This window comes from Phocoena sinus, chromosome 19 (assembly GCF_008692025.1).
Source record: "Phocoena sinus isolate mPhoSin1 chromosome 19, mPhoSin1.pri, whole genome shotgun sequence".
Lineage (NCBI taxonomy): Eukaryota > Metazoa > Chordata > Mammalia > Artiodactyla > Phocoenidae > Phocoena > Phocoena sinus.
The window spans coordinates 28,265,439-28,292,193 of record NC_045781.1 but is presented as its reverse complement, the minus strand read 5'-3'; the positions used below and the strand labels follow the sequence as shown (position 1 = coordinate 28,292,193).

Below are 26,755 nucleotides of genomic sequence, written 5' to 3'. Positions count from 1 at the left end.
GAGAAACTATACACTTCCCTATTAATCCAGGAGATCCCATAATTCCTTATCAAAGGTGTTAGTATTACCATTTGAATGAAAAAATATTTCTTTCATGGAGCTGTACCTTTTACTGCAGTTAAGTTTAGGAACTTTGACCGGTGCCTATTTGATGTGCATGACCCACCTAGCCTACACATCTGCAATCACTGATGACAAACAAAACTGCCCTCAACTGTTTCCCTAGAGGGCAGTACATCTCTTATTAAGAACTCCTAGAAAAAAACAGAGTGAAGGGGTATATGATCTATACTACAACAAACTTATATAAATCATTACTGGCATTCTACATTTTCTCCTCTAAAATGAAGTTTATTTCATTGATTTTTTTTTTTTTACTAGAAAGGCAATATATGTTCGATGCAGAAGCATAATACAGAGGATCACCATGTGGGCTTTTGCAACAACTATGTCTTTATCTCGATCATAAACATAAATATTCTCTATAAAAATGCAGCAAGTTTAGAAAATTATAAAGGAAATATAATCAATTATAATCCTGGTAGAGATGGCTACTGAATATCATATGCAAGCAGAATTTTATTTATGAACATACACAGAGGTTACAAAAACAGGACCCTTTGGTTTTACCTAGTAGCTACTGGCAATATTTAACTCCACTAATGGTTATTTAAGATTAAAGAAGCTGCTACTCCTAGTTAGAGACTGTAAAGAGATCTGGAAGACATAACAGTTAAGACAGGCTTCTAAAATGTATTTATGAAATGCTTCTGAATTCTAGGTAAACAAGGACCATCTGAGAAATATGACTTAGGAAGAGGCCATACAGACAAACCCTGTTGGGTGTCAATCACAATCAAGTTTGCGAATAAAGTAGACTTCATGAAAATGTACAGGAAAATTAGTCAGCCTTGGTATTTAATAAGTCTAGCTATGAATGGGAAATTATTTTATGTTTATACAGAGCTTTCTTACACCATATCACCAGAAATCAAATTGGCTCCTATAGAGTCTACATCATTAAATCATAAATTTTTAGGAACAGGAGCAGTCTTGGAAGTAACTTTGTCAAATAAATTTGCCAAAAATTATGCACAGGTAATGAAATTCAGTCTATTGTGTTTTTCACTAATGCTTCCTGATATTCCTACTAGTATCAGACAGATCAAAGGAACTAAAGGTAGTTGACTTCCTTTTCAGGCTAAGGGTGTTTTATAAAACTTAGAAAGTTACAGTGGTTTTACATTGGTTATGAATCTAACTGGCTATCTTTTCAAATCTGACCAACCCTTCAGAAATTTGCTCAGGTCCAATCCTCTTCCTGAAGCTCTTTGACAAACACCCATCTTTACAGATCCCCCGCTTCCCTGAAATCTTAAGAGAGAACAACTGGTAATAGATAGTTTGGTGCTTTATTCTACAGTGTCTAGTGTTATTAGTTACTATCTCCTGAACTATGTTAAAAAATAATCGAGAGCTATGGACTGAATGTTTGTGTTGCCCCCCTCCTTACCCCCTGCCCCAAATTTATATGTTGAAATCTAATCCCCAATGTGATGGTGTATGGAGGTGGGGCATTTGGGAGGGATTAGGTCATGAGGGTGGAGTCCTCATGAATGGAATTAGAGCCCTTATAAAGGAGACCCTAGAGAGCTCCTTTGCCTCCTTCTGCTACATGAGGACACAGCAAAAGACAGCTATCTATGAACCAGGAAGCAGTCCTCACCAGACACTGAATCCGTTAGCACCCTGATCTTGGACTTCCAGCCTCTAGAACTGTGAGAAATTTATTTCTGTTGTTTATAAGCAGTCTACCATATTCTGTTATAGCAGCCCAAGAAGACTAAGATACTGAGAAAAAAAGGGTCATTTTCTAGTCATACGTTTTATATTGCTATGTCCTCTAAAGACTAACAACAGAACTGAGCATGCAATTGATATAAAATTATCAGTGGGTGAATTAAGGCACAAAGGGTGAAAAAATAGAAAATTGGAAAATAGTCAACAACCAAATCTTAGAAGACAAGAATGGCTCAAACTAACCTTAGAATCTGTTCCAGTTTCTCACTTGGTGCATTCCTGAGGCCTGTGAGCATGGTGTGAAGACGACTCAAGCTATGTGTAGCTGTAGAAACTGGAGTCACACAAGGGCTGTTACCCTTAATGTACCTCACACCAGTAAGTGGGGTAGAGATCCTAAGTGCTTTAGACTAAAGAGGAGGAAAAAGAACATTATTTTAGGTCAAAAAGACCTAAACTACTTTCAATTACTTCATGAATGGGAATTTCAAGCTAATCAGAACTTTATATTATCAATAAATATTAGTGATTTCTGTCATTGTTCTTGGAATTTAAATGTTACACCACCAAGAGCCACGACTATCCATGTGAAATTGTGTGAAAGGACAATCTGCACTTTAGACAACTAAGAAGTTTGTCTCTTAGAAGTTAAATGTTTATGGGAATTCCCTGGCAGTCCAGTGGTTAGGACTCCACACTTTCACTGCTGAGGGCCTAGGTTCAATCCCTGGTCAGAGAACTAAGATCCCACCAACCACACCGTGTGGCACAGCCAAAAAAAAAAAGTAAAAATAAAATAAAAGGTTAAATGTTTAAGATAAGGCACAGTTCCCTATTATTCCTCCTTCAAAACTTAAGCTTGGGGCTTCCCTGGTGGCACAGTGGTTGAGAGTCTGCGTGCCGATGCAGGGGACACAGGTTCGTGCCCCGGTACGGGAAGTTCCCACATGCCGCGGAAAAGCTGGGCCCGTGAGCCATGGCCGCTGAGCCTGCGTGTCCGGAGCCTGTGCTCTGCAACGGGAGAGGCCACAACAGTGAGAGGCCCGTGTACCACAAAAAACAAAAACTTGAGCTTGAAGGCAAACATAAGCATGAAAATATTAAGGCTATCTCTGACAAACAGAATTTCACCGTTCCCATCTACTGCTATTTTTGTAATTACTCAAAGATTGACAAAGGAAAGCTGAGAATAAATCTGGCCCAAATGAAATCCATGATTTAATAAAAGCTCATCTAAATAATCAAATTTGGACTGTCCTGGTGGCGCAGTGGTTAAGAATCCACCTGCCAATGCAGGAGACATGGGTTCAAGCCCTGGTCCGTGAAGATCCCACATGTCGTGGAGCAACTAAGCCCATGCGCCACAACTACTGAGCCTGCGCTCTAGAGCCTGTGAGCCACAACTGCTGAGCCCATGTGCCACAACTACTGAAACCCATGTGCCTAGAGCCCATGCTCCACAAGAAGAGAAGTCACCACAATGAGAAGCCCCCACAATGCAACAAAGAGTAGCCACAGCTCGCCGCAACTAGAGAAAGCCCATGCGCAGCAACGAAGACCCAACACAGCCAAAAATAAATAAATAAAATAAATTTATAAAAAAATAAAAAATAATCAAATTTGCTTCACAGAGAGGATAAAACAAACATTCTTAGATGCAGAATACAACCTGATGCAGAACAGCCTTCTTCAGTCTTCTTGCCCTTCTTTACCTTTAGTTACTAGAACCTATCAGTTTTTCCCCCCAAAGCAGAGAGATCTTCAGAGAAATAAGTTTAAGTGAAATTCTTGAACACAAATATGAAAAAGATATAACTTAACGTCAAGAATTTAAGCATGAATACATAGGCTATAAATTTAAGAAAACTGAAATCGTATCAAGTATCTTTTCTGACCACAACGCTACAAGACCAGATATCAATTACAGGAAAATATCTGTAAAAAATACAAACACATGGAGGCTAAACAATACACTACTTAATATCCAAGAGATCACTGAAGAAATCAAAGAGGAAATCAAAAAATACCTAGAAACAAGTGACAATGAAAACACGACGGCCCAAAACCTATGGGAGGCAGCAAAAGCAGTTCTAAGAGGGAAGTTTATAGCAATACAATCCTACCTTAAGAAACAAGAAACATCTCAAATAAACAACCTAACCTTGCACCTAAAGCAATTAGAGAAAGAAGAACAAAAAACACCCAAAGTTAGCAGAAGGAAAGAAATCATAAAGATCAGATCAGAAATAAATGAAAAAGAAATGAAGGAAACGATAGCAAAGATCAATAAAACTAAAAGCTGGTTCTTTGAGAAGATAAACAAAATTGATAAACCATTAGCCAGACTCATCAAGCAAAAAAGGGAGAAGACGCAAATCAATAGAATTAGAAGTGAAAAAGGAGAAGTAACAACTGACACTGCTGAAATACAAAGGATCATGAGAGATTACTACAAGCAACTATATGCCCCAAAAATGGACAACCCGGGGGCTTCCCTGGTGGCGTAGTGGTTGAGAGTCCGCCTGCTGATGCAGGGGACACAGGTTCATGCCCCAGTCCGGGAGGATCCCACATGCCACGGAGCGGCTGGGCCCGTGAGCCATGGCTGCTGAGCCTGTGCGTCTGGAGCCTGTGCTCTGCAACGGGAGAGGCCACAACAAGTGAGAAGCCTGTGTACCGCAAAAAAAAAAAAAAAAAGGACACCCTGGAGAAATGGACAAATTCTTAGAAATGCACAACCTTCCAAGACTGAACCAGGAAAAATAGAAAATATGAACAGACCAATCACAAGCACTGAAATTTAAACTGTGATTAAACATCTTCCAAGAAACAAAAGCCCAAGACCAGATGACTTTACAGGCAAATTCTATCATTTAGAGAAGAGCTAACACCCATCCTTCTCAAAATCTTCCAAAATATAGCAGAGGGAGGAACACTCCCAAACTCATTCTACGAGGCCACCATCACCCTAATACCAAAACCAGACAAAGATGTCACAAAGAAAGAAAACTACAGGCCAATAACACTGATGAACATAGATGCAAAAATCCTCAACAAAATACTAGCAAACAGGGCTTCCCTTGTGGCACAGTGGTTAAGAGTCCACCTGCCAATGCAGGGGATACAGGTTTGAGCCCTGGTCCGGGAAGATCCCACATATGACGGAGCAACTAAGCCCGTGCGCCACAACTACTGAGCCCGTGCGCCACAACTACTGAGCCGGTGCACCTAGAGACTGTGCTCCACAATAAGAGACGCCACCGCAATGAAAAGCCCGTGCACTGCAACAAAGAGTAGCTCACTGCAACTAGAGAAAGCCTGCATGCGGCAACAAAGACCCAATGCAGCCAAAAACAAATAAATAAAATTTAAAAAAATACTAGCAAACAGAATCCAACAGCACATTAAAAGGATCATATACCATGATCAAGTGGGGTTTATCCCAGGAATACAAGGAGTCTTCAATATACGCAAATCAATCAATGTGATACACCATATTAACAAACTGAAGGAGAAAAACTATATGAACATCTCAATAAATGCAGAGAAAGCTTTCAACAAAATCCCATTTATGATAAAAACCCTCCAGAAAGCAGGCATAGAGGGAACTTTCCTCAACATAATAAAGGCCATATATGACAAATCCACAGCCGACATTGTCCTCAATGGTGAAAAACTGAAAGCATTTCCACTAAGATCAGGAACAAGACAAGGCTGCACACTCTCACCACTATTATTCAACACAGTTTTGGATGTTTTAGCCACAGCAATCAGAGAATAAAAAGAAATAAAAGGAATCCAAATTGGAAAAGAAGAAGTAAAGCGGTCACTGTTTGCAGATGACATGATACTATACATAGAGAATCCTAAAGATGCCACCAGAAAACTACTAGAGCTAATCAATGAATTTGGTAAAGTAGCAGGATACAAAAACTAATGCACAGAAATCTCTTGCAATCCTATTCACTAATGGTGAAAAATCTGAAAGTGAAATTAAGAAAACACTCCCATTTACCACTGCAACAAAAAGAATAAAATATCTAGCAATAAACCTACCTAAGGAGACAAGAGGCCTGTATGCAGAAAATTATAAGACACTGATGAAAGAAATTAATGATACAAATAGATGGAGAGATGTACCATGTTCTTGGATTGGAAGAATCACCACTGTGAAAATGACTATACTACCCAAAGCAATCTACAGATTCAATGCAATCCCTATCAAACTACCAATGGCATTTTCACAGAACTAGAACAAAAAATTTCACAATTTGTATGGAAACACAGACCCCGAATAACCAAAGCAATCTTGAGAAAGAAAAATGGAGCTGGAGGAATCACACTCCCAGACTTCAGACTATACTACAAAGCTACAGTAATCAAGACAGTATGGTACTGGCACAAAAACAGAAAGATAGATAAATGGAACAGGATAGAAAGCCCAGAGATAAACCCACACACATATGGTCACCTTATCTTTGATAAAGGAGGCAGGAATGTACAGTGGAGAAAGGACAGCCTCTTCAGTAAGTGGTGCTGGGAAAACTGGACAGGTACATGTAAAGGTATGAGATTAGTATACTCCCTAACACCATACACAAAAATAAGCTCAAAATGGATTAAAGACCTAAATATAAGGCCAGAAACTATCAAACTCTTAGAGGAAAACATAGGCAGAACACTCTATGACATAAATCACAGCAAGATCCTTTCTGATCCACCTCCTAGAGAAATGGAAAACAAAAATAAACAAATAGGACCTAATGAAACTTAAAAGCTTTTGCATAGCAAAGGAAACCATAAACAAGATGAAAAGAAAACCCTCAGAATGGGAGAAAATATTTGCAAATGAGGCAACTGACAAAGGACTAATCTCCAAAATGTACAAGCAGCTCATGCAGCTCAATATCAGAAAAACAAATAACCCAATCCAAAAATAGGCAGAAGACCATACAGACATTTCTCCAAAGAAGATATACAGATTGCCAACAAACATGTAAAAGAATGCTGAACATCATTAATCATTAGAGAAATGCAAGTCAAAACTACAATGAGATACCATCTTACACCAGTCAGAATGGCCACCATCAAAAAATCTACAAACAGTAAATGCTGGAGAGGGTGTGGAGAAAAGGGAACCCTCTTGCACTGTTGGTGGGAATATAAATTGATACAGCCACTATGAAGAACAGTATGGAGGTTCCTTAAAAAAGTAAAAATAGAAGTACTGTATGACCCAGCAATCCCACTACTGGGCATATACCCTGAGAAAACCATAATTCAAAAAGAGTCATGAACCAAAATGTTCATTGCAGCTCTATTTACAATAGCCAGGACATGGAAGCAACCTAAGTGTCCATTAACAGATGAATGGATAAAGAAGATGTGGCACATATATACAATGGGATATTACTCAGCCATAAAAAGAAACGAAATTGAGTTATTTGTAGTGTGGTGGATAGACCTGGAGTCTGTCATACAGAGTGGTAGTCAGAAAGAGAAAAACAAATACCATACGCTAACACATATATATGGAATCTGAAAAAAAAAAAAAGAAAATGGTCATGAAGAACCTAGGGGCAAGGCAGGAATAAAGACACAGACCTACTAGAGAATGGACTTGAGGATATGGGGAGGGGGAAGGGTAAGCTGGGACAAAGTGAGAGAGTGGCATGGACATATATTTACTACCAAACGTAAAATAGATAGCTAGTGGGAAGCAGCCGCATTGCACACGGAGATCTGCTCGGTGCTTTGTGACCACCTAGATGGGTGGGACAGGGAGGGTCGGAGGGAGGGAGATGCAAGAGGGAAGAGATATAGGGACATATGTATATGTATAATTGATTCACTTTGTTATACAGCAGAAACTAACACACCATTGTAAAGCAATTATACTCCAATAAAGATGTTAAAAAAATACATAGGCTAATAAAATATCTTTTCTAATTTTTCCAACAAACTCTGAAAGGTTAAGATAGCTAAAGAGTTTTTTACTATTCAAGATAGACTATATTTCCCTATGTATTAAATGTGCTTATTCTAGAGATAGTTGTAAAAACACCCAGCAAAATTTTTACCTGGCAACAGAACTATTCAAGTTTCATGAGATACAGAAAAACACAGTAATTTGCCATACAGAAATAAATCTATATGTGTTTTCTCTGTGAATTAAACAAGAGTAGAGCCAAGACTTTCACTTTGTTTCAAAGAAATTAATTCTGTAATTTTTTTTAGGTCAATAAGATGATCTACGTAGATTAACTACATTCAGAAGATTTCTCCCTATATTTAACAGCTTTTCTTACAGCCACCTTCTTCCCTGTTTATGAACCAGTGCATTGCTGGGAGGAGAAGCAACAGCAGCCAGCAGCATCTTACCACGTGGCCCACAGGTAGCAGCACTTCCACAAAGGAAATGACATACGACGACCACAAACAACTTCCTGCCTGTAGTCCTCAAGGTCAGCATGGGGCTTCTTGGTAGCCCTGTTTAAGTTCTTAGTTTAAAGCTTCCTGTGCATTCTGATCAAGAAGAGTCTCTCTTTAACTTCTTAGACCTCTTTTATTGTCTATCAACTCATACTACTAGGTAACCTCTCTTAATTCCATGGCTTTAAAAGCCATCCGTATCCTAATGACACTATATATATCCTAAGGGTATATATATATATATATATATACAGCCCTTACTTTTGCTGTGAGCTCTAGTCTTGTACCTCTAAACGGCCTATTTAACTCCTCTACTAGAATATTTAAAAGACATCTCACCCTTAACGTGCTCATAACTCTAACTCTTGATTTTTTCCCCGCTAGACTTGTTCTTTCCCCTCAATAAATGTCAATAGTAAATATTTATGGAATGCCTACAAGCACTGAATACAACACTGGTCATAGACCTCATAAAGCTTATATTCTAATGCAGGGAGACAGATAATAAACAATCCATCTATCCTTCCTTCCTTTCTTCCTCTCTCCCTCTCTTCCTCCCTCTCTTTCTCTCCTTCTCTCTCTCTCTTTCTATGTATTTACTATCTTGAGACAATCAATTCTTTATTTCTACCTACCTACCTACCAACCATCAGACACTGATAAATACTAACAGGAACACTAATGGCAAAATAAGGGGGAAAGCAAGTCCCGAGGTAGGGGAGGATGCTAGTGGTTATTATTTTATATAGTAGTCAGGTTATCAGAGATCTGAAGGAAGCGAGGAAGTAAACCACATGAGCATCTTGAAGAAACTTGCTCTAGGCTGAGAAAACAGCAAGAGCAAAGGCTTTGAGTTGGGAGTATGCTTGGCATATCTGAAGAATGAAAAAGGAAGTTAATGGGGCATGAGTGGAAAGGGTGAGGAGGAAAGTGGTGGGAGATGAATTCAGAGAGGTAGCACGGCTAGATCACTGAAGACTTTTTAAGCATTTGTAAGGACTTTAGCTTTTATACCATTCACCCAACTGGAGTCATCACTGTTTTCTTTTCTTTCACACCCTAGATCCAAGCCATCAGTAAATTCCAGGATATTCATAGCTGTTTTGTTCACTGACATAGCCCCAGTGTCCAGGACACAATCTGACATACAGCATACCTTGAGAATATTTGTTGAATGAGAAAGCAAACCAGTCTTAAGTCTGGTCTTACAAGTGAGTTACCCCTTGGAATTAGCTACACTGCCTCTGGAAGCACCTGTCAGAAGGTGCTTATTTTCTGTTGTATGAACACCACACAACAGAAGGGAAACTCCTAGTCGCCATCATCATAAGTGTCTGCATGAAATATACATATGATCCTGAAACTCAGTTTAACAGAACTTTCTTAAAGACTACAGATTCTCAGTTTCTCTAGTCTCTTAGATGAAGGTACCAATTTGGGTCAATCAACATTTTCTAAACACTTACTATGTTCAATATGGGCTGTATATTACTGGCCCATCTTCTCAAAACCAACAATCATCAGCATGATACATTCATTTACATTTATATTAAATTCTTTTTCCCAGATCTAACCAAAAATTTTCAAAGTCAAGGTTGACAAAATTTAAAACAGTAAACATAGAGATAACTTTTCTTTTTTGGTCCTCAAAAGTGTTTTTTTGTTTGTTTGTTTTGTTTTTTTTGCAGTACACGGGCCTCTCCCGTTGCGGAGCACAGGCTCCGGACGCACAGGCTTGGCGGTCATGGCTCACGGGCCCAGCCTATCCGCGGCATGTGGGATCTTCCCGGACCAGGGCACGAGCCCGTGTCCCCTGCATTGGCAGGTGGGCTCTCAACCACTGCGCCACCAGGGAAGCCCCAAAAGTGTTTTTTGTTTGTTTGTTTTGATTTACATCTTTATTGGAGTATAATTGCTTTACAATGGTGTGTTAGTTTCTGCTTTATAACAAAGTGAATCAGTTATACATATACATATGTTTCCATATCTCTTCCCTCTTGCGTCGCCCTCCCTCCCACCCTCCCTATCCCACCCCTCCAGGCGGTCAAAAAGCACCGAGCTGATCTCCCTGTGCTATGCGGCTGCTTCCCACTAGCTATCTATTTTATGTTTGGTAGTGTATATATGTCCATGCCACTCTCTCACTTTGTCCCAGCTTACCCTTCCCCCTCCCCATATCCTCAAGTCCATTCTCTAGTAGGTCTGTGTCTTTATTCCTGTCTTACCCCTAGGCTCTTCATGACATTTTTTTTTTCTTAAATGCCATATATATGTGTTAGCATATGGTATTTGTTTTTCTCTTTCTTACTTCACTCTGTATGACAGACTCTAGGTCCATCCACCTCATTACAAATAGCTCAATTTCGTTTCTTTTTATGGCTAAGTAATATTCCACTGTATATATGTGCCACATCTTCTTTATCCATTCATCCGATGATGGGCACTTAGGTTGTTTCCATCTCCTGGGAGATAACTTTTTCAATTAAGATAAGTAGGATGTGAATTTTCTTTTTCACACTGGAAGCGAGTAAAACGCATCTACAAACACAATTACCAAAATAAAATAGAACCTCTGGCATGCCTGCTCCTGTATTTCCACTCTTCTGGCATGGCTCAACTCACCTTGTCAAAGTGCTGCTGCAAGATGCTTTTCATCTGCACCCTTTCAGCAGTCTCTGTTCCTGAACCAGTATTCAAACACCTTGAGAGGGTCCCAATTTCCTCTTCAGCATCCTCTCCAAGAAAGATCCGCTCATCTAAATTCCCAACAGATAAAACATACTCCTCATAGGCCTTATTGATGGCTTTACTATAGGGGAAAAAAAATAGGCAAAATGTATACTCACAGAACTGCCATTTCAGTTGTTTTAGGCTACTTGTTTCATTTTTTTCATTTACTAAAAATTCTAATAATTTTGTAAAAGTTAAGTTTTAGTGGGATCACTGTTAATTATAAAAACTGAGGAGTATAAAATACAAGCCTGCTCCATTATGCTCATGCATTGTACAGTAAGTATATTTTGGTGACAGTATTTCAGGATGGGTATCCTGTACCAAGCTGCCTGGTAGGTACAGCTTCTGGTGAGAAGCCTAATTATCTTTCTTAGCTGCTCCAGGCAAGTTTGGAGACCTAAGTACTTCCACATCATCATTCTTCCCCTGTGTAGTTCCATAAGAATTTCTTTATTTCAAAAATCATGATCCAAAAGCTTAACTATTAAAGCTTTAAAGAACAGCCATACAGTTTTCAATAAATCTAAAACATGTGCTTCGAGTAACAGTTGACAGAATTTTTTATTGCATCCCTATATTCTGCCACAAGACATATTCTAAATTTCCAGGATACAAACAATAAAAACATGAAACTCGGGCTTGGCACAGTTTGGTGGCACAGTTGTTAAGAATCCGCCTGCCAATGCAGGGGACACGGGTTCGAGCCCTGGTCCGGGAGGATCCCACATGCCACGGAGCAAGTAGGCCCGTGTGCCGCAGCTGCTGAGCCTGAGCTCTGGAGCCCGTGAGCCACGGCTGCTGAGGCCTGCACGCCTAGAGCCCATGCTCCGCAACAAGAGAAGCCACCACAATGGGAAGCCTGCACACCACAATGAAGAGCATCCCCTGCTCTGCACAATCGCGCGCAGCAATGAAGACCCAGCGCGGCCAAAATAAATAAATTAAATCAATTAAAAAAAAAAACAAAAACATGAAACTCTGAGGTTTCCTAGGTACGTAATTTAAAACATTAAAGTACATTTATAACAGAAGTACTCACAAACTCTCTCCAAAATTCCCAGGTTCTAAAAAACCAGTAAGATTTTCTTCTTTTCCCTTAAGGAGCTATGATGAAAGAAAAGATCCTTAAGTCATCGTATTAAATCAAGTCTTTGCCCAGGAGATATTTGCAAATTACTTCTTTACTACTTACAAACCTTTTTTTCATAAAGTTTCCTAATATAAGGTTTCCAGAAATGTTCCTTTATTCCCTTTGCTTCCAAAACTAGGCCGTCATGTAAGGAACAGAGTTTCTCAATGACACAAGGTGGGTCGGAAGAAGGTTTAGAATCCTTAGCGTGAAAATCTTCAGATAGACCTGTGATGGGTAAAATCATAGAGATAGCAGGTAGCATTCCATAAACCAAACTGTAATAAACTAAAATATAAATAATAGAGAGTCTAATCAGCACTTGAGTTAGCATATGAGTGTACAGGAAATAGTGTAAGGGCCTAATTTGACTCTATTTAAATATACTTCAAAAATAGCAAATAGAGGTAAAGCGTATCACTGCTCAAAAGATTTCGGTTATTCAGTTATCTACCTGGAGATGGTTAAAAAAGAAAAACTAAAAAAATAATTTAGTATATTGCTATAAGATCTAAAAACCAGGGCTTCCCTGGTGGCGCAGTGGTTGAGAGTCCACCTGCCAATGCAGGGGACACAGGTTCGTGCCCCGGTCCGGGAGGATCCCACATGCCGCAGAGCGGCTGGGCCCGTGGTCCATGGCTGCTGAGCCTGCGTGTCCGGAGCCCATGCTCTGCAACGGGAGAGGCCACAACAGTGAGAGGCTCACGTACCAAAAATAAATAAATAAAAATAAAATTAAGAAAAAAAAAGAAATTCTCTAAAAAAAAAAAAGATCTAAAAACCAGAAAAACAAAATTTTGCCAATAAGCGTTACATTCAAATAAAAATAGCACTTTGAAAAAAATTACTGTTCAAAGTACACACTCTTTATATACTTTGATTTAATTATATTATATGTATTTATCATATTAATTTACAGCCCTTGTTCTAGACTCAATGCAAGAGAAATAAAGAAGAGGGAATAAAATGAAGGGAAGCAGCTATATAGAAATATAAAAGGGAGTTAGGAAGGAAATAAAAGGACAGAATACAGAGAACATTAAACTTACCAAACCAGAAGCAACTGAAGTAATTAACTCCACTAACTTTAAAAATCTACCTTGAGATTCAGACAAGCTGAAATTCTAATTGTAACCACCCCACAACTGACAATCACTCAGAATCCTACCAAGGTATTATTCAAATAGCAGCAGCATTATATAATAGCTCAATAAATACTTTTTTTTTTTTTCCTGCGGTACGCGGGCCTCACTGCTGTGGCCCCTTCCGCTGCGGAATACAGGCTCCGGACGCGCAGGCTCAGTGGCCATGGGTCACGGGCCCAGCCGCTCCGCGGCACGCGGGATCCTCCCGAACCGGGGCACGAACCCGCGTTCCCTGCATCGGCAGGCGGACTCCTAACCACTGCGCCACCAGGGGAGCCCAATAAATAATTTTTAATATTTGCTTTATACATAATTGGTCTCTTATTGTATATCATTCATAGAAATTATATACCTTAAAGCCTACTAAATGGATTGCCAAAATAACTATCATTTCCAAACACCTTTTAGTTTAGAGTTGAAAATTCATTTTACTTATTTTAGAACCATAGCTACTCCTCTTCTATAGAAAAGATCTGAAATGGAGATTCTTTCAATAAATCTGCTTTGACCTCCTCCTGTGTGTCAGCCATGAAACTTGCCAATGTAGAAAACCACCGTCAGCTCTAATGTCATCTTTGCTACTCCAGGTTTTTAAATTCCTTCTTCTTGTTGAATATATATTTCAGAAACTTCTAAAGTTGCCATCTAAGACTTTAAACTTTGTGATATTTGCAATTTCTTTTTCCATAAATATTTTTACAGAGAGCTCAACTCCTAGTTGTAAGTACTCTGGTGATGAAGCTTTGAAAAGCATTTATGTTCTCTGGTGCTAGGAAAGCCGTAGTATGTGTACAACTCCCAACAGTAAACATAATGTAGAAATGTGAGTTGTCTGACAGTCTTTGATTTACAAACTTACCTTTAAAATTAGGGTTCACGAGTTCTTTACGATTGGAACATTGAAGGGCATTTCCATAAACTAAGTCCAAAGCACACAGCAGAAGATGATAAGAATTAACCAGATCATCACTAATCATGGGGAAATTACCTACAGGATTATAAACAATTATAGAGTTAAATTTGCATCAACTTCACAATATTTTTAAAATAATTTCTTCCTTTAGTTAAAATGACATTATACAACAGTGTACAAAGCTGACTCAAGAGCTACAGAAAGTGTTTTGGCAAACTTACAGTTTGAAATATTAAACTCTTAGAAATTTATTAAACTAGATAGATAAGAGTAAGACTAAGAAGCCCGCCAGCCACAACTAAGACCTGGCACAACCAAATAAATAAATTTTAAAAATAAGTATTTTTTAAAAAAGAGTTTAAGAAAAACCAAAACTTTACTATAAATGCCATTCATTAATATTCATTAAATAAGCATTTATTAAATGCCTAATAGCTGATCAAAATTTTATCATACTTGGTTTTTCTTTTGAAAATTCTGAACACAAACAACTTCATAAATTATCTCAAGCTGTAAGAAACTGTTTGGTATGAAAATATTTATCTGTCAAGAAAGCTGGTAGAAATGCTTAGATGGGAAAAGCTGAAAAAATGATTAATATAATTATTTTTTCATGTATGTATTTTAAAAAGACCAGAAACTATAATCAGACTCCTAACGGTAATATTTTAAATACTTTTTGATGTAGTAATACAAGCTCATATAAATTAACGCAACAGGACCACAATAAAAGATATTTCAGTTCTAGAGCTAGTATCCCAGGAATAATTGTTGATGCTTGGTAACAAAAAAATAAACCAAAACCTAAACCTAAAGAAACATGTCATTTCTGTAGTTCTGGTTTAACTCTAACATTGAAAACAGTTTTTATAGGCAGTTAAAACAGTTTTATTATTCTTAGAAATTAAGGAATATTTCTAGATTTTTTTGTATCTTTAAGCATTAAACACTGCATATATATGCTTCATATTGATTTTACACTCTTATAACATCAGATGAATTCAACTTAAATAGCTAACATACATCTGAAGAATTATTTCTAAACCTTGACATTTTCACACTAAATGACTACCCAAATGCATACACACACACACTCACACTACTCTGTTTCAGGCTGTTTTCTCTCCTTTCCTCTATAGAAAGTTACCACTTACCTCAGCGTAGCAGGATAAGCAATTCTTTTTTTTTTTTTTTAATAGATGGAAATATTTCAACAAATCAATTTAAATGGATTAAAGAGAAAAAATAGTTTTCTGCTGCCAAAAAGACAAATGATAATTAATAGGCTAAACTTTGCATTGATATAACCAAACTAACTTGCACGGTTTCACAAAAAAGATGCTTAATATTAAAACATACTCAATTCCTCAGATGTAAAACAGGAAGTGGTATCTACCAGTTTCAAGCTACAAAGCCCTACACACTGACAAGCCTAAACTTGTCGCTGGTGTTGTACCTGCCATGGAAGGAAATAACTGGCAGCACAGTGACTTCTAACAAAAATCTGAAATGCCCCTAAAGATCAGAACCTAAACTCCACGACTCTCCCATCATGACATACTCTACATTTCAAATCCTGACTTTAGAAATAAATCTCACTTCGTGAGATATTTTATCTTTCAATCAACAAAGATAATCTGACTGAAGACTTGGGATAACATGTAAAACAGGAAGTGGCACCTAACAGTCTTCAGTCCACAAAGCCCTTCATGACAACAAGCCCAAACTTGTCACTGGTGTGTACTTGCCATTGGAAGTCAACAAAGATAACAGGCAAAAGTTAGCTTGTTTATCAGGAATGAGATAATCTGGGATGCCCACTGTTGCAGACAAAGTCATGAAAAAGGTGTCTATAAGAGTACACCGTCCCCCAAATAACTAAATCAAGAACTGAATGAAACCAACTAAACTACTCTATTGGAAAAGATCCTAGTGAATCATAAACGATCATAGTGCTGGATCGTGGGTAGACAAAGGCTCTTTAGACCAAATAATTATATCGGAATTAATAACAGTAAGGTAAAACTCAAACACTGAGTTAATTGTAGAGACAAAAGCTATGCCACCCCAGTTGATCAAGTGAGACCAAAACCTAAATAAAGACAATACACTTCTCTTCCAATAATTTATATAGTACCAAATACTTACCTCCAAGTATACATGTCATAAGACATAAAACAGATATAAATCCTAGAAGTCAGATATACCTGCCCACAATCTACTGTCAAGACTAATATCATAACACCAGCCACAGTAAGCCAAGTGGTAGCAAATGTTCCAACCATCATGAAAACAGTTTATATGCTCTTAAGTCTTTCTAAAGTTCATGCCACTGATCACACCACCTTCATCTCTGCTAAAGAAACATCCAGTGTGATGGAAAGCAAAAATAACCAAGAGCTTATTTTTGACAAAAGAAAGATTTTTCTTTTCAATAAAGCATGCAACTCAGGGAAGGAAGGATAAGTTCTAACCTAACTAGCTAGAAAGGACCAGCTACAGTCAGACAAATTGAACTGACACCAAGGGAGTGACACATTCCTGCTAGAGGGCCTACACATGTGGCATGAAACCAAGAGCTAGGAGATGTGGATTCAAATCCTAGCTCTGTTTCTAGCAGTTAGTTTCTGGGCCTCAGTTACTGACTTTTTAAATAAGTTGGACAAATTGATCTAATAATGAGAACCTCTTATATTTATGAAACACCTGCCAGCTCTAATAATTCTTTGATTTTAACCTTGCATTTTATTGGGATATCTTAATGGCAAAGGCATTCTATATAATCTATAGAAAAAGCTGTGTAACTGTACTTTCTGCTCTTCTATATATTAGTAAGAATCATTTCTACATAGAAATACAGAGAGGTAAGAACATGCTGTGTAGCACAGGGAACTCCACTTCGCTGTACAGTAGAAACTAACACAACATTGTAAAACAACTATACCTCAACTTAAAAAAAAAAAAAAGACACTACGCCTAGGAATAAGCTGCATAAATTTTACACATATTTTATATTTCATTTCAATAAACTTAGTGATAGTCAATTCATTCCTGATTTTAAAAAAATACAGAGAGGACAATAATAAGAATAAAAATGTATTTCACTGAATGCAGACCTTGGACAGGTTAAGTGAGAAGAGGAGGTAGAGAAAATAAATTGTATCTAAAGGTATTTGATCAAGCATATTTACCTGAACAAGATGTAAAAAGTAATCTGAACTACTCTGAGAATGATCAGTCCCACTCAATTAAATAAGACATGTCTTGTGAAAAATACAGCCCAAGATATAAGCACAGACACACTAATGTGTTTCAGTCCATAATTCAGAGATAATGTGCTTTGGAAAAAATGTTGTGTAAGAACAAAACAAAGGAATTTCCATTTAATGAAGGAAGTTTGGGATACTGTAAAGAATTTCAAAAGACTCTTATGAAAAGGCAATACTTAAAAAAGAACCTGGGACTAAAATCCTTGAGAAATTTTTCAGTGAGAATCTTTTCCTGATACACATTATAGGTTGACAATAGTAGTATCTGAACTTTTAAATAAACTAATATTTAAATAAATATCACTCTTTCCTTACCTTTTGCATATATAAAAAGCACCCAACAAAAATGGAAAACTTCAGACACGGTACAGGGCTGTCGCCTTTGGGGGAGAAAAAAGTCATGAGATAACAGAAGAATCAGAAAAAGACATGACAAATGACTGTAAACTAGGTGAGAAACAAAACCCACAGTTAGAGGGAGTGACAGCAGATTCATTTCACATGGAAAATGTGCAAGAAGTTCTGCTCCAACCATATACTGGTAAGGGAATATCTGGGAGCGAGGGAAAGCACTCATCTTAGAAGAAAATTCTGAAGAAGTGTAAAAGCTTTTGCAGGTCAAGATAAGTAAGGTAGAAAATAAAACGAGTAACAATAGTCCTTCTGATGACATCAGCAAGGCTAATGCTGCTTTAAGACCCATGTATGCAGGCAGATATTCCTCCAACTTTTTTTCCCCTCCACCATAGTTGATGAAATGTAAACCCTCCCTCCCTAAAGACATTCCAGATTATATATCAAGTCACAAATGGATTTTTTTTTTTTGGCTGTGCTGCATGGCATGCGGGATCTTACCCCGACTAGGGACCGAACCCGTGCCCCCTGCAGTGGGAGCTCGGAGTCTTAACCAATGGACCGCCAGGGAAGTCCCACAAAAGGACTTTTTAATGTAAATTCGGGGCTCCCCATAATTCCTTATATTTCTATCATTAGGAGTACCTGTTGCAGGGAGGAGGAAGGGGGAAAATAAAAGTGTACCTGTTATATTTGCTAAGATGTCTGCTACAGGGAGTTTCAGACCTGTTTTAAACTTGGCTTTTCTACCAAATCCTCTGCCAATGTTTAGGTAAGACATCTGTTGGCTCCATATCCCAATAGCCTTATTCTACCAAGGTGCTTTGAAGAGAAGAATCTGAAGACTGGGGTTTAGTTCCCGCACTGTCATTAGCTAAGTACACTTGCTCTCCATGTGCCTTAGTCTCTCCATCTGCTAAAAGATCATTCTACTTGGGTATAATACTGTATTTAATTCACCAGTCGATGGCAAGGATTAAACGTCATTGCCCTGCTTTAAAAAGTAGGCTCCCCACCATAGGCATGTGATAAACTACCTAGTTTTGATACCTAGCAAGATAAAAGTCAAACATTTTAGAAGCCATGCTAACTTACAGTTATAAGATAAATAAGTCCTAGCGATGTAATGTACAACATAAATATAATTAACACTGCTGTATGTTATATATGAAAGTTAAGAGAATAAATCTTAAGAGTTGTGATCACAAAGAAACATTTTTTTTCTATTTAGTTTTGTATTTCTAAGTGAGATGATGGCTGTTCACTAAACTTACTGCGGTCATCATTTCATGATGTATGTAAGTCAGATCATTATGCTGTACACCTGAAATATATATAGTGCTGCATGTTAATTATACCACAATAAAACTGGAAGAAAAAAACAACACTCAAGCCACTCCAAAAACTGGCTCTAGAACTCTAGAACAAACTTAACCTACTCAGCCAAATTTCCTCCTACTTTGCTGCTTTGGTGTCTTCGTTCTTCATCCTCTGCATAGAAGGCTACCTGTATCTCCAAATTCACCTATCAAAATCCTACCCATCCTTCCAGTCCTATTTCTGCTTACTCCATGGAACCTTACCTAACTGTCTTATACAGAGTGGCTTATTTTTGCCTCAAAAGTCCTACATTTCTATTATCTTTTGCACTTATACATGCCTCTCCCTGACTATACTTACTGTAAGCTCTCAAAAGACAGTGACTCTGGGTTTTGGTTTTATTTTTTTTTTTAACATTTGTATCCTACATACAGTAAGCTCTCAATAAATACTCAGTGAGAATTTTTCAAAGACCAGTGTGTGAGATGCAGTACTGAGTCGTGGTGAAATACACGGGCTCTGCAGGCGGACTACTTAAGTTTCAATAAGAGCTCCACACTTACTGTGTGACCTTGGCTAAATTACTTAACCTCTCAAAGGCTTGTTTCCCCCCACCTGTAACAACAGTATCAACCTCATAAAGCCATCGTAATGATTAACTGAAGTAATACATGCTTAAGTCTTAGAAGAGTCCCTGCCCCATAATAAATACTCAGTAAATGGTATACATTACTATTACTAATATTAGCCAAAAGTACTAATAAAAAGTATACAGGGTGATATAGATGTAAAATTTTTAGATAAACTTATTAGAATTTTCTGAATTAGAATTAAGTAGTCCATACACCCTAATAAATATCAAAGCAAATACAATCTGAAATCATTTTTACAACACTTCACAGAAAGAAGATATTCTATATCTTTCTATAAATGATCATATCAGCCTCACTTAGACTCAGAAACAAGCTTCTATCCAAACTTTAGAATACTTAATTATAAATAGACAATTCCCTAAAACTGCAAGCAAACTAGACCAGCTGCTTCCGTATCAGTGGGGTCAAGTATATAAAAATGAACATTGTTTTATTTTTTTAAGCTGCTCACTTACTGTAAACATCCTTCACAGTTTGGGAACATTTTTATATTGAAAGAGAAGCAAACATTATTCATTCAATTACAATAACTTCTTTTCCCCTACTTTTCTTGTCAACATTTTTCTAGTTCTATTTTAAGAACAAATTTTCATTTCTACTTTATGAAAAAAACTTTCGTGATAAAAGTAGAGAATTTGTATCCCATAATTGCCCTTATCTACCAGGAAAGATGGAAAACATCGAGCCAGAATAAGTTTACAGATTTGCAGACACAGTCAGAAGCAGAATTTCACAATAATTTCAGTTTTCAGTTCCACTATTCTTCCCCCAATCCAGTTTCTCTACTTTTCACTGGTTGTAAACATCAAAATACATAGAGAAGGCTTTTCAGGGGGATTTCTTTACTATTCAGTTTGACATAAAAGTCAAATAAAGAAATAGTCTATATGTATTATAATATGTAGAAAATAATAGAAATAGTCAATATCGTCGATAATAGAAAATTAAGTAGTCAAATACTATACCCAAGATTGCTAACTGGTGAGAGTATCTAAGGTCTGATTTTTGCATTTTCGGTTGCTTAAATGAACAGGGAAAGTTTATAGAAACAGAGATTCCACACATTTTGCAACGTGAAAGAAGCCAAACTCTTCAGAGCTAACATACAATGAAAAGCAAGAAATTATTATTGGAAAAAAAGATTACTTATGAAATCACATTTGTTTCTTAAGACCAGCAAAATAAACTGAGGGACACAAACTAAGGGATCAAAACTGTAGTACAGACAAATGTGTATTCCTGCTTAACAAATACAGAAACATACCGCTGTTTTCTTCCTCTTTGTTGACGAGGCTGCTCCTCTTGAGGATATTTAAAAATGTCCTGAAAAATGGGTTCATATTTCTTAAAGATTACAGCAGAAACAGTGAAGTTTCTTTCTAATCTCTCAGTCCGTTCTCTGAACTGTGCGGGTAGGTTTGCCATGTCTTCCCATTTCTTCATCTTGTGAAAAAATTCAATTAAGCTGATATTAAAAATAAAAAATGAGATTTTTTTTTGTAATTAACACAGGGTAAAATATACAAATTAGATAATTAAAAGTAAATTGAAATTAACTCATTAAATTATATTACTTTTAGACAGTGATATAAAATCACAACTCATGCCTCTCTGGCTAATCTCACAGATTGGTTTATTTCTCTCATCTTCCAAATCTAATTTCCCTAATCTCTTTTCCTGAGATTACCTAAAAGTTTAAAAAAAGTATGAAATACATATCAATACAAAAGAAGTGGAAAATAAGTAGTTAACCAGAGAACATAACCAACATTCATGTAACAATTGCCAGATTTAACAAATATAAACATATCAAATACATTTTGCCATGTCTGCTTCAGATTCTACAGAAACAGCCAGTTCCCTTTGGACTCTTCTTCCCCAAAGATAAGCTCCACTGTATAGTCTGAGTCTTCCCATCCGAGTTTTTACACTTACTATGTGATTATATATGTACCCATGAACAGTTTAGTAGTATCTTTTGTATGTGTGGTTTTAAAATTTTATATACATGGTATCATACTGTAAGTAGCATTCTACAACTTGTTTCTTCATTCAATATGTTTATGAGATTAATGTTGCTACGTGTAGATCTAATTTTTAATTGCTAAAAATATTCCTTCATATGAACTACCATGTTTTGCGTTCATTCCCCAACCAATGGAAATTGAGGTTTCTAATTTCTCACTGTAACAAAAATGCTGTAATGAACACATTTCTGTACTTGTATGCTGAAGTTTCTTTAAGAACTACCCTCAGGAGCAGAACTGCTGAGTCAGAGAATATGCATCTTCAACTTTACTAGATACTGCCAAATTTCCCACTAGAGTGACTGTGCCAATTTATACTCTCTCCAATGTACACCAGCAATACAGAGTTCCTATTTCCCTACATAATGACCAGACTTGGTGTCATGAGACTCCAAATTTCCCCAATCTGATGAGAATGAAATATTACCTTATTTTTACTTCGAACTTCCTTGATTACTTGTGAGACTGAACATCTTTGCCTACATGTATTAGTTATGTGAGTTTAGGCCTTTGTGAAGGCCTAATTTTTTAGTAGCTATTTGTCAATTATTTAACTATTTGTTAGTAGTCCTTTATGTAATTCTGGATACTGATCTTTTGTTACACTGTAAATATCTTCTCCCAATCTGCTCTTTCTTTTTAATTCATTTAGTCCATTGCTGCAGAGAAGTAAATAATCTGAACCCATAGGTAAAAATTTAAAAATAAAAATTGAGCTTTCGAATTGGAAATAAAACTGAAGTCTGAGATATTACTTGCATTAAAATATTAGGTAAGCTTAGTTTACTAGAGTTTATAATGATGATTCCATAATTTGACCTTTGCTTCTAAAGTCCCTTGTCTGTCATTTAACTGGATGAGTCTGACCCCACTTTTCTTCTTTGTAATGGTTATATTTTGCACCTTATTTAAGCCCACTTCTACGGGTTTACAGCCCAGGTGTTCAACTCTTTACACACTGCCTCTTGTTCTTAGGTCTAAATATAACTCAGGATGGAGTTCAAGGTTAATAAATAGACTCCAGCTAAAAGATTACATTTCTTGTTATTTTAATAGTAAGTGATTTTTTTTTAAACCACTAGGTCCATAAATTTTGACAGTGGCACTTCCTCCAAAATGCCAAACATCCTTTTTCCACCAATCTTTAATAAGCCAAGAGAAAATTAACCCAAATGGCACAAATAATAAATGTAATCAATTCCATTACACAACAGATAGAAAAAGCAATTTCTGCCTCCTCTTTAGATACAAGTCCAGTACATGTAGTTCTCAGTTTAATACCATATAATATTTACTTTTTCAATTTAGAGTATCTTTACTTAGAGTTCTCCCAATATTACACAATGATAAGTCATTGTGTACTATTAACCTAGTAGGAATGAAAATGTAATTGATTATCTTAATGTAATTAAATGTAATGATAACCTAATAGTAAATGCTTCATACAAGTACCAAATACGTTAAAATTTAATTATTTTTCACCAAAGAAATAAAATATAATGGACACTAACTTAGATGTGGTAAAGAAAAACCATGACCTAACTTCTAAATTTAGCACTCCATAGGTACAAATGCTTGGAAAATGATAAAGAGAAATTCCTACTGTCACTATGCTTTTATATTAGTCACACTCTACAAACTCTGACATAGTTACCTCTGCTCTGAACATCTCAGGATTCTAGTTAAAGATACATAGTTTCCTTCAACTGTCCCTTTGCTTACAGTTGGCACAGATTTTCTGCAAGCCACATATAAGGCACATGCTAACCAATGAAGATCATTTCCCTGAAAAATAAAAGAAAATTGATTTTTAGCTAATGAACTATATATATTTCAGTATGAAAAACTCGTTTAAATTCGAAGTGTTATTTATATGTTTGTGGGAAATTGCATTTTCAATGATGTCCCTGTCCCAAATGCTCTTCGTATAATGTGACACTGACATTCTTCCACGGAGAGGTTGAAGTCTGTGTTCTCTCACTTTGAACTGTCTCAACCAGTACCACAGGTGAAAGTGATGCTATGTAACTTTCAAGATCATAAAAGGCAATACAGATTCCACCTGGTGCTCTCTCTCAGGACATACACCGTGGAAGTCCCAGCATGGGAGTAGATCACCTTGGGCAAATTACTTAACAATTGTAGAGGCTCAATTTTCTTACCTGAGGACCGTGAGAATTGAGAAAATACAAGAAATCAAAAGATAAAATTCTATAACCACTGTTCTATATTAAATATCATACAAGCTTTATTTTCCAGGGTACACTTCCACGAGACTGACACCCGACATTATTTTACAGCATACCTGACTACTAGTTCCACAAGGGCAGGGATTTTATGTTTTGTGCCTTGCTCTATCCCCAGCACCTACATAACAGTGTCTGGCCATGAACAGGTGATCAAAAAATATTTGGGAAATGAATGAATATCATTCACTTATTGGGTAAACTGAGCTAAGAATCTGAGATCGAAGTCTTTAAAAAACTGAGAAATCAAACAGTTATTTTTAAAAATAATTTACTAACCATCTATTATTTGTCACTTGCTTATATAACCCTGGGCTTCACACAACTTAACCGCTGTGAGTTGAAATAATGCTTTTTCTATCGAATTTACAGGGTTATCCTGAGGGTAAAATAAGAGCTTATTTGGAGGCACTTATGCCCATCACCAAAAAAGAGTCCTTCTCTTTGTCTGCCTACAGGAACCACTAGGAAAGAAACAAGAACATGGCCTATTCAGCCAGATCACCAAAGCATGTGAAAGAGCTTTGTAAACTCCAAAGCGCTATCCATATGAGTGCTTCATGCTCCAGAAACTCCACGTTACCTTATTTAACCATCAGAACAGCTTTGTAAGGTAGGTACAAATATCTCAAAGTAACATACCATAAAATTGAGTTTGGAATGGGTAAGTAAATTGCCCAAAGTCACCTAGGTCTGTCAGGTTCCAAAGCCAGTATATTACTAGCTTCCCCCCCAACCCCGCCCCGCTGCAGATGTAAAAATGGGAATAAGGAACTGAATTAAAATTCTATTAATGCAAGAATAAAAAAATAATAACCTTAGTGAGTGCCACACAGGCAAAAACACCCTCTTATAGCTAAATAACACCTCGGTTAGGCCTTCCCATTCTGAGCCTATTTGCCCTACTCTTTCCACAAACTATTCAACAACTTAAAATCGTACGGCCTGCAGTTTAAATACCACTCACACAGGCAAACAGCGGATAAACAATGCAGACTTCCGTGTCACTTCCCATTGGCCCATAAAGGGGAGGTGCCTACAGGGTTGAGCCTCACTGGCTAGAATGGCCATTTTCTCCGCTGCAAGCCCCGTCGGAAGAAAGGGACAAAACATGCCTAGATCGCAGCGACTATAAGAGTCCTGGGCAATGTCTGGAGTGACCAATAGGTCCTCAAGGTCGTCGCAGTCCTGACTTCCTAGAGACAAATGCGTGTCTTTATCCAGGCGGGCAGAAAGCCCGTTTCATTTGCGCAGGGGAAAAATTCGTCTTTGTTCACACATACATAAACACAGCTCGAAACGTAACGCTTCTACTCAAATGGAGGCAATGGCCTGGACAAAGGCAATTTGGTACAGTTCAAAAAGAACTGAAGAAACGCAGGCGCTAACATCGGGTTAATTTCAGAGCTAATGCAGGCAAGCCCCCGCCCCACCCCACCCCCTTCTGCGTATGGTCTTGACAACTACACCTGTTCATCCTGCCAACAAGGTGCTTGTTTTTGTAATCGGACCGCAGCACGACCTCAGCCTCGCGGTGCTACTTTAGGGCAAGGGCTGTTCCCGCTTCGGAACCGGAGGGGGAAGAGCAGCGAGACAGAGTTCACTTTCAGGGCCGCTACAGAGCTTTTCAAAAGCCAGGTTTCCAGGACGAAGGTTCGCAAAGAGGATTCCCTCCCCGCTCCAGGCTGGGAGCCCAAAGAGCCGGGGCCAGCAGGGGCGGAGGGGTCCCCCCTACCCCCCAACCGCGGGGCGCCCGAGCCGGGGAGACAAGGGGCCCCATTCCCGGAGGCGGGGCGGGACCACTAGGCCCGGAAAGCCGCTGGTCTCCTCCCCCCGGGCGCACCTCCAGCGTGTAGCTCTCGCTCATGCTCCTGTAGCTGTCCCAGGCCTCGGCCCGAGCCGCCTCGTCCATGTTCAGGCGGCTGCACAGCTCGTCGAACCGCTGTTGGGTCTGAGGGGCCGGCGACCGGGCCGACTGCGCTGCGTCCTCCGCCTCAGCATCCTCCTCCTCCTCCTCATCTGAGGCCGCCGCCGCCGGAAGGGGAGGGGGGGGCGGCGGCGGCGATTGGTTGCCTCCCGACGGCATAGCGCACACCTGGGCGGCGGGGCCTCAGGTGAGCCGAGGGCCTGGGCCCCCAGCCATTCAAACCGCGAAGCGCCCGCCAGTCGGCCGACTGATTGCCGACTGCGCCGCGGCCAACGGCGCTGGACCACACATCGGTGCCCGTAGTTCCGAGCACGGGTTGATGGGAAATGTAGTCCAGGCCGGGGGCCCACAGGGATCAAAACTCATATGTAGAAAAATCATCTCGCGTCGTCTCCCTCGGGTGGAAATAAAAGCGACTTCTCTCCGTTTCAAGTACCTCCTCATCGGGAGACCATTCAGCAGGGCTGTACTGAAGGGAAAACATCCAAGAAACGTTGACATGTGAAGGTTTAGTGTCCAAAGTGTCCCCAGAAATAACGCTCATCACCTGCGTGTCCTTATCTAAAAAATAAAGATAATAGTAAGGGCCTGTCTGCCTAAATTCAAATTTCGGCGTCATTCCTAATTCTAGTTCTTTCCTATGTTTTAATTTTATTTGCGACTTTCAAATAATTATTGGATTTTTTTTTTAAGTAGTAATTCTTTTTTTCCCCATAGGGTGAATTTACATTCACTATAAGTGACATATTTGTCCTACTCTAAGTCACCCAATTGGATTAAATTTACATTTCCTTTATTTTTATTTTC

At 38.2% G+C, this 26,755-nt stretch overlaps 1 protein-coding gene across 3 annotated transcripts in view; it reads right to left on the bottom strand.

Moving 5' to 3' along the window:
• Positions 1-26,262, bottom strand: part of RBL2 (RB transcriptional corepressor like 2) — a 45,905-nt gene extending 19,643 nt beyond the window's left edge. Inside the window, exons 1-9 of one of the 3 annotated variants that reach the window (XR_004346867.1) lie at positions 25,865-26,211; positions 23,430-23,560; positions 21,013-21,213; positions 17,737-17,801; positions 14,099-14,227; positions 12,162-12,322; positions 12,005-12,069; positions 10,855-11,041; positions 2,044-2,210 (exon numbers count right to left, since the gene is read on the bottom strand). Coding sequence is in view for 2 of the 3 variants with exons in the window: in XM_032612605.1 (XP_032468496.1) it covers positions 2,044-2,210; positions 10,855-11,041; positions 12,005-12,069; positions 12,162-12,322; positions 14,099-14,227; positions 17,737-17,801; positions 21,013-21,213; positions 23,430-23,560; positions 25,865-26,107 (1,349 nt within the window). In the remaining variant the exon portion in view is untranslated. Of the gene's footprint in view, positions 1-2,043; positions 2,211-10,854; positions 11,042-12,004; positions 12,070-12,161; positions 12,323-14,098; positions 14,228-17,736; positions 17,802-21,012; positions 21,214-23,429; positions 23,561-25,864 lie in introns of all 3 variants that reach the window. The other 2 variants (XM_032612605.1, XM_032612606.1) reach the window with 2 other exon arrangements.
• Between the last annotated feature and the right edge of the window lie 493 nt (positions 26,263-26,755).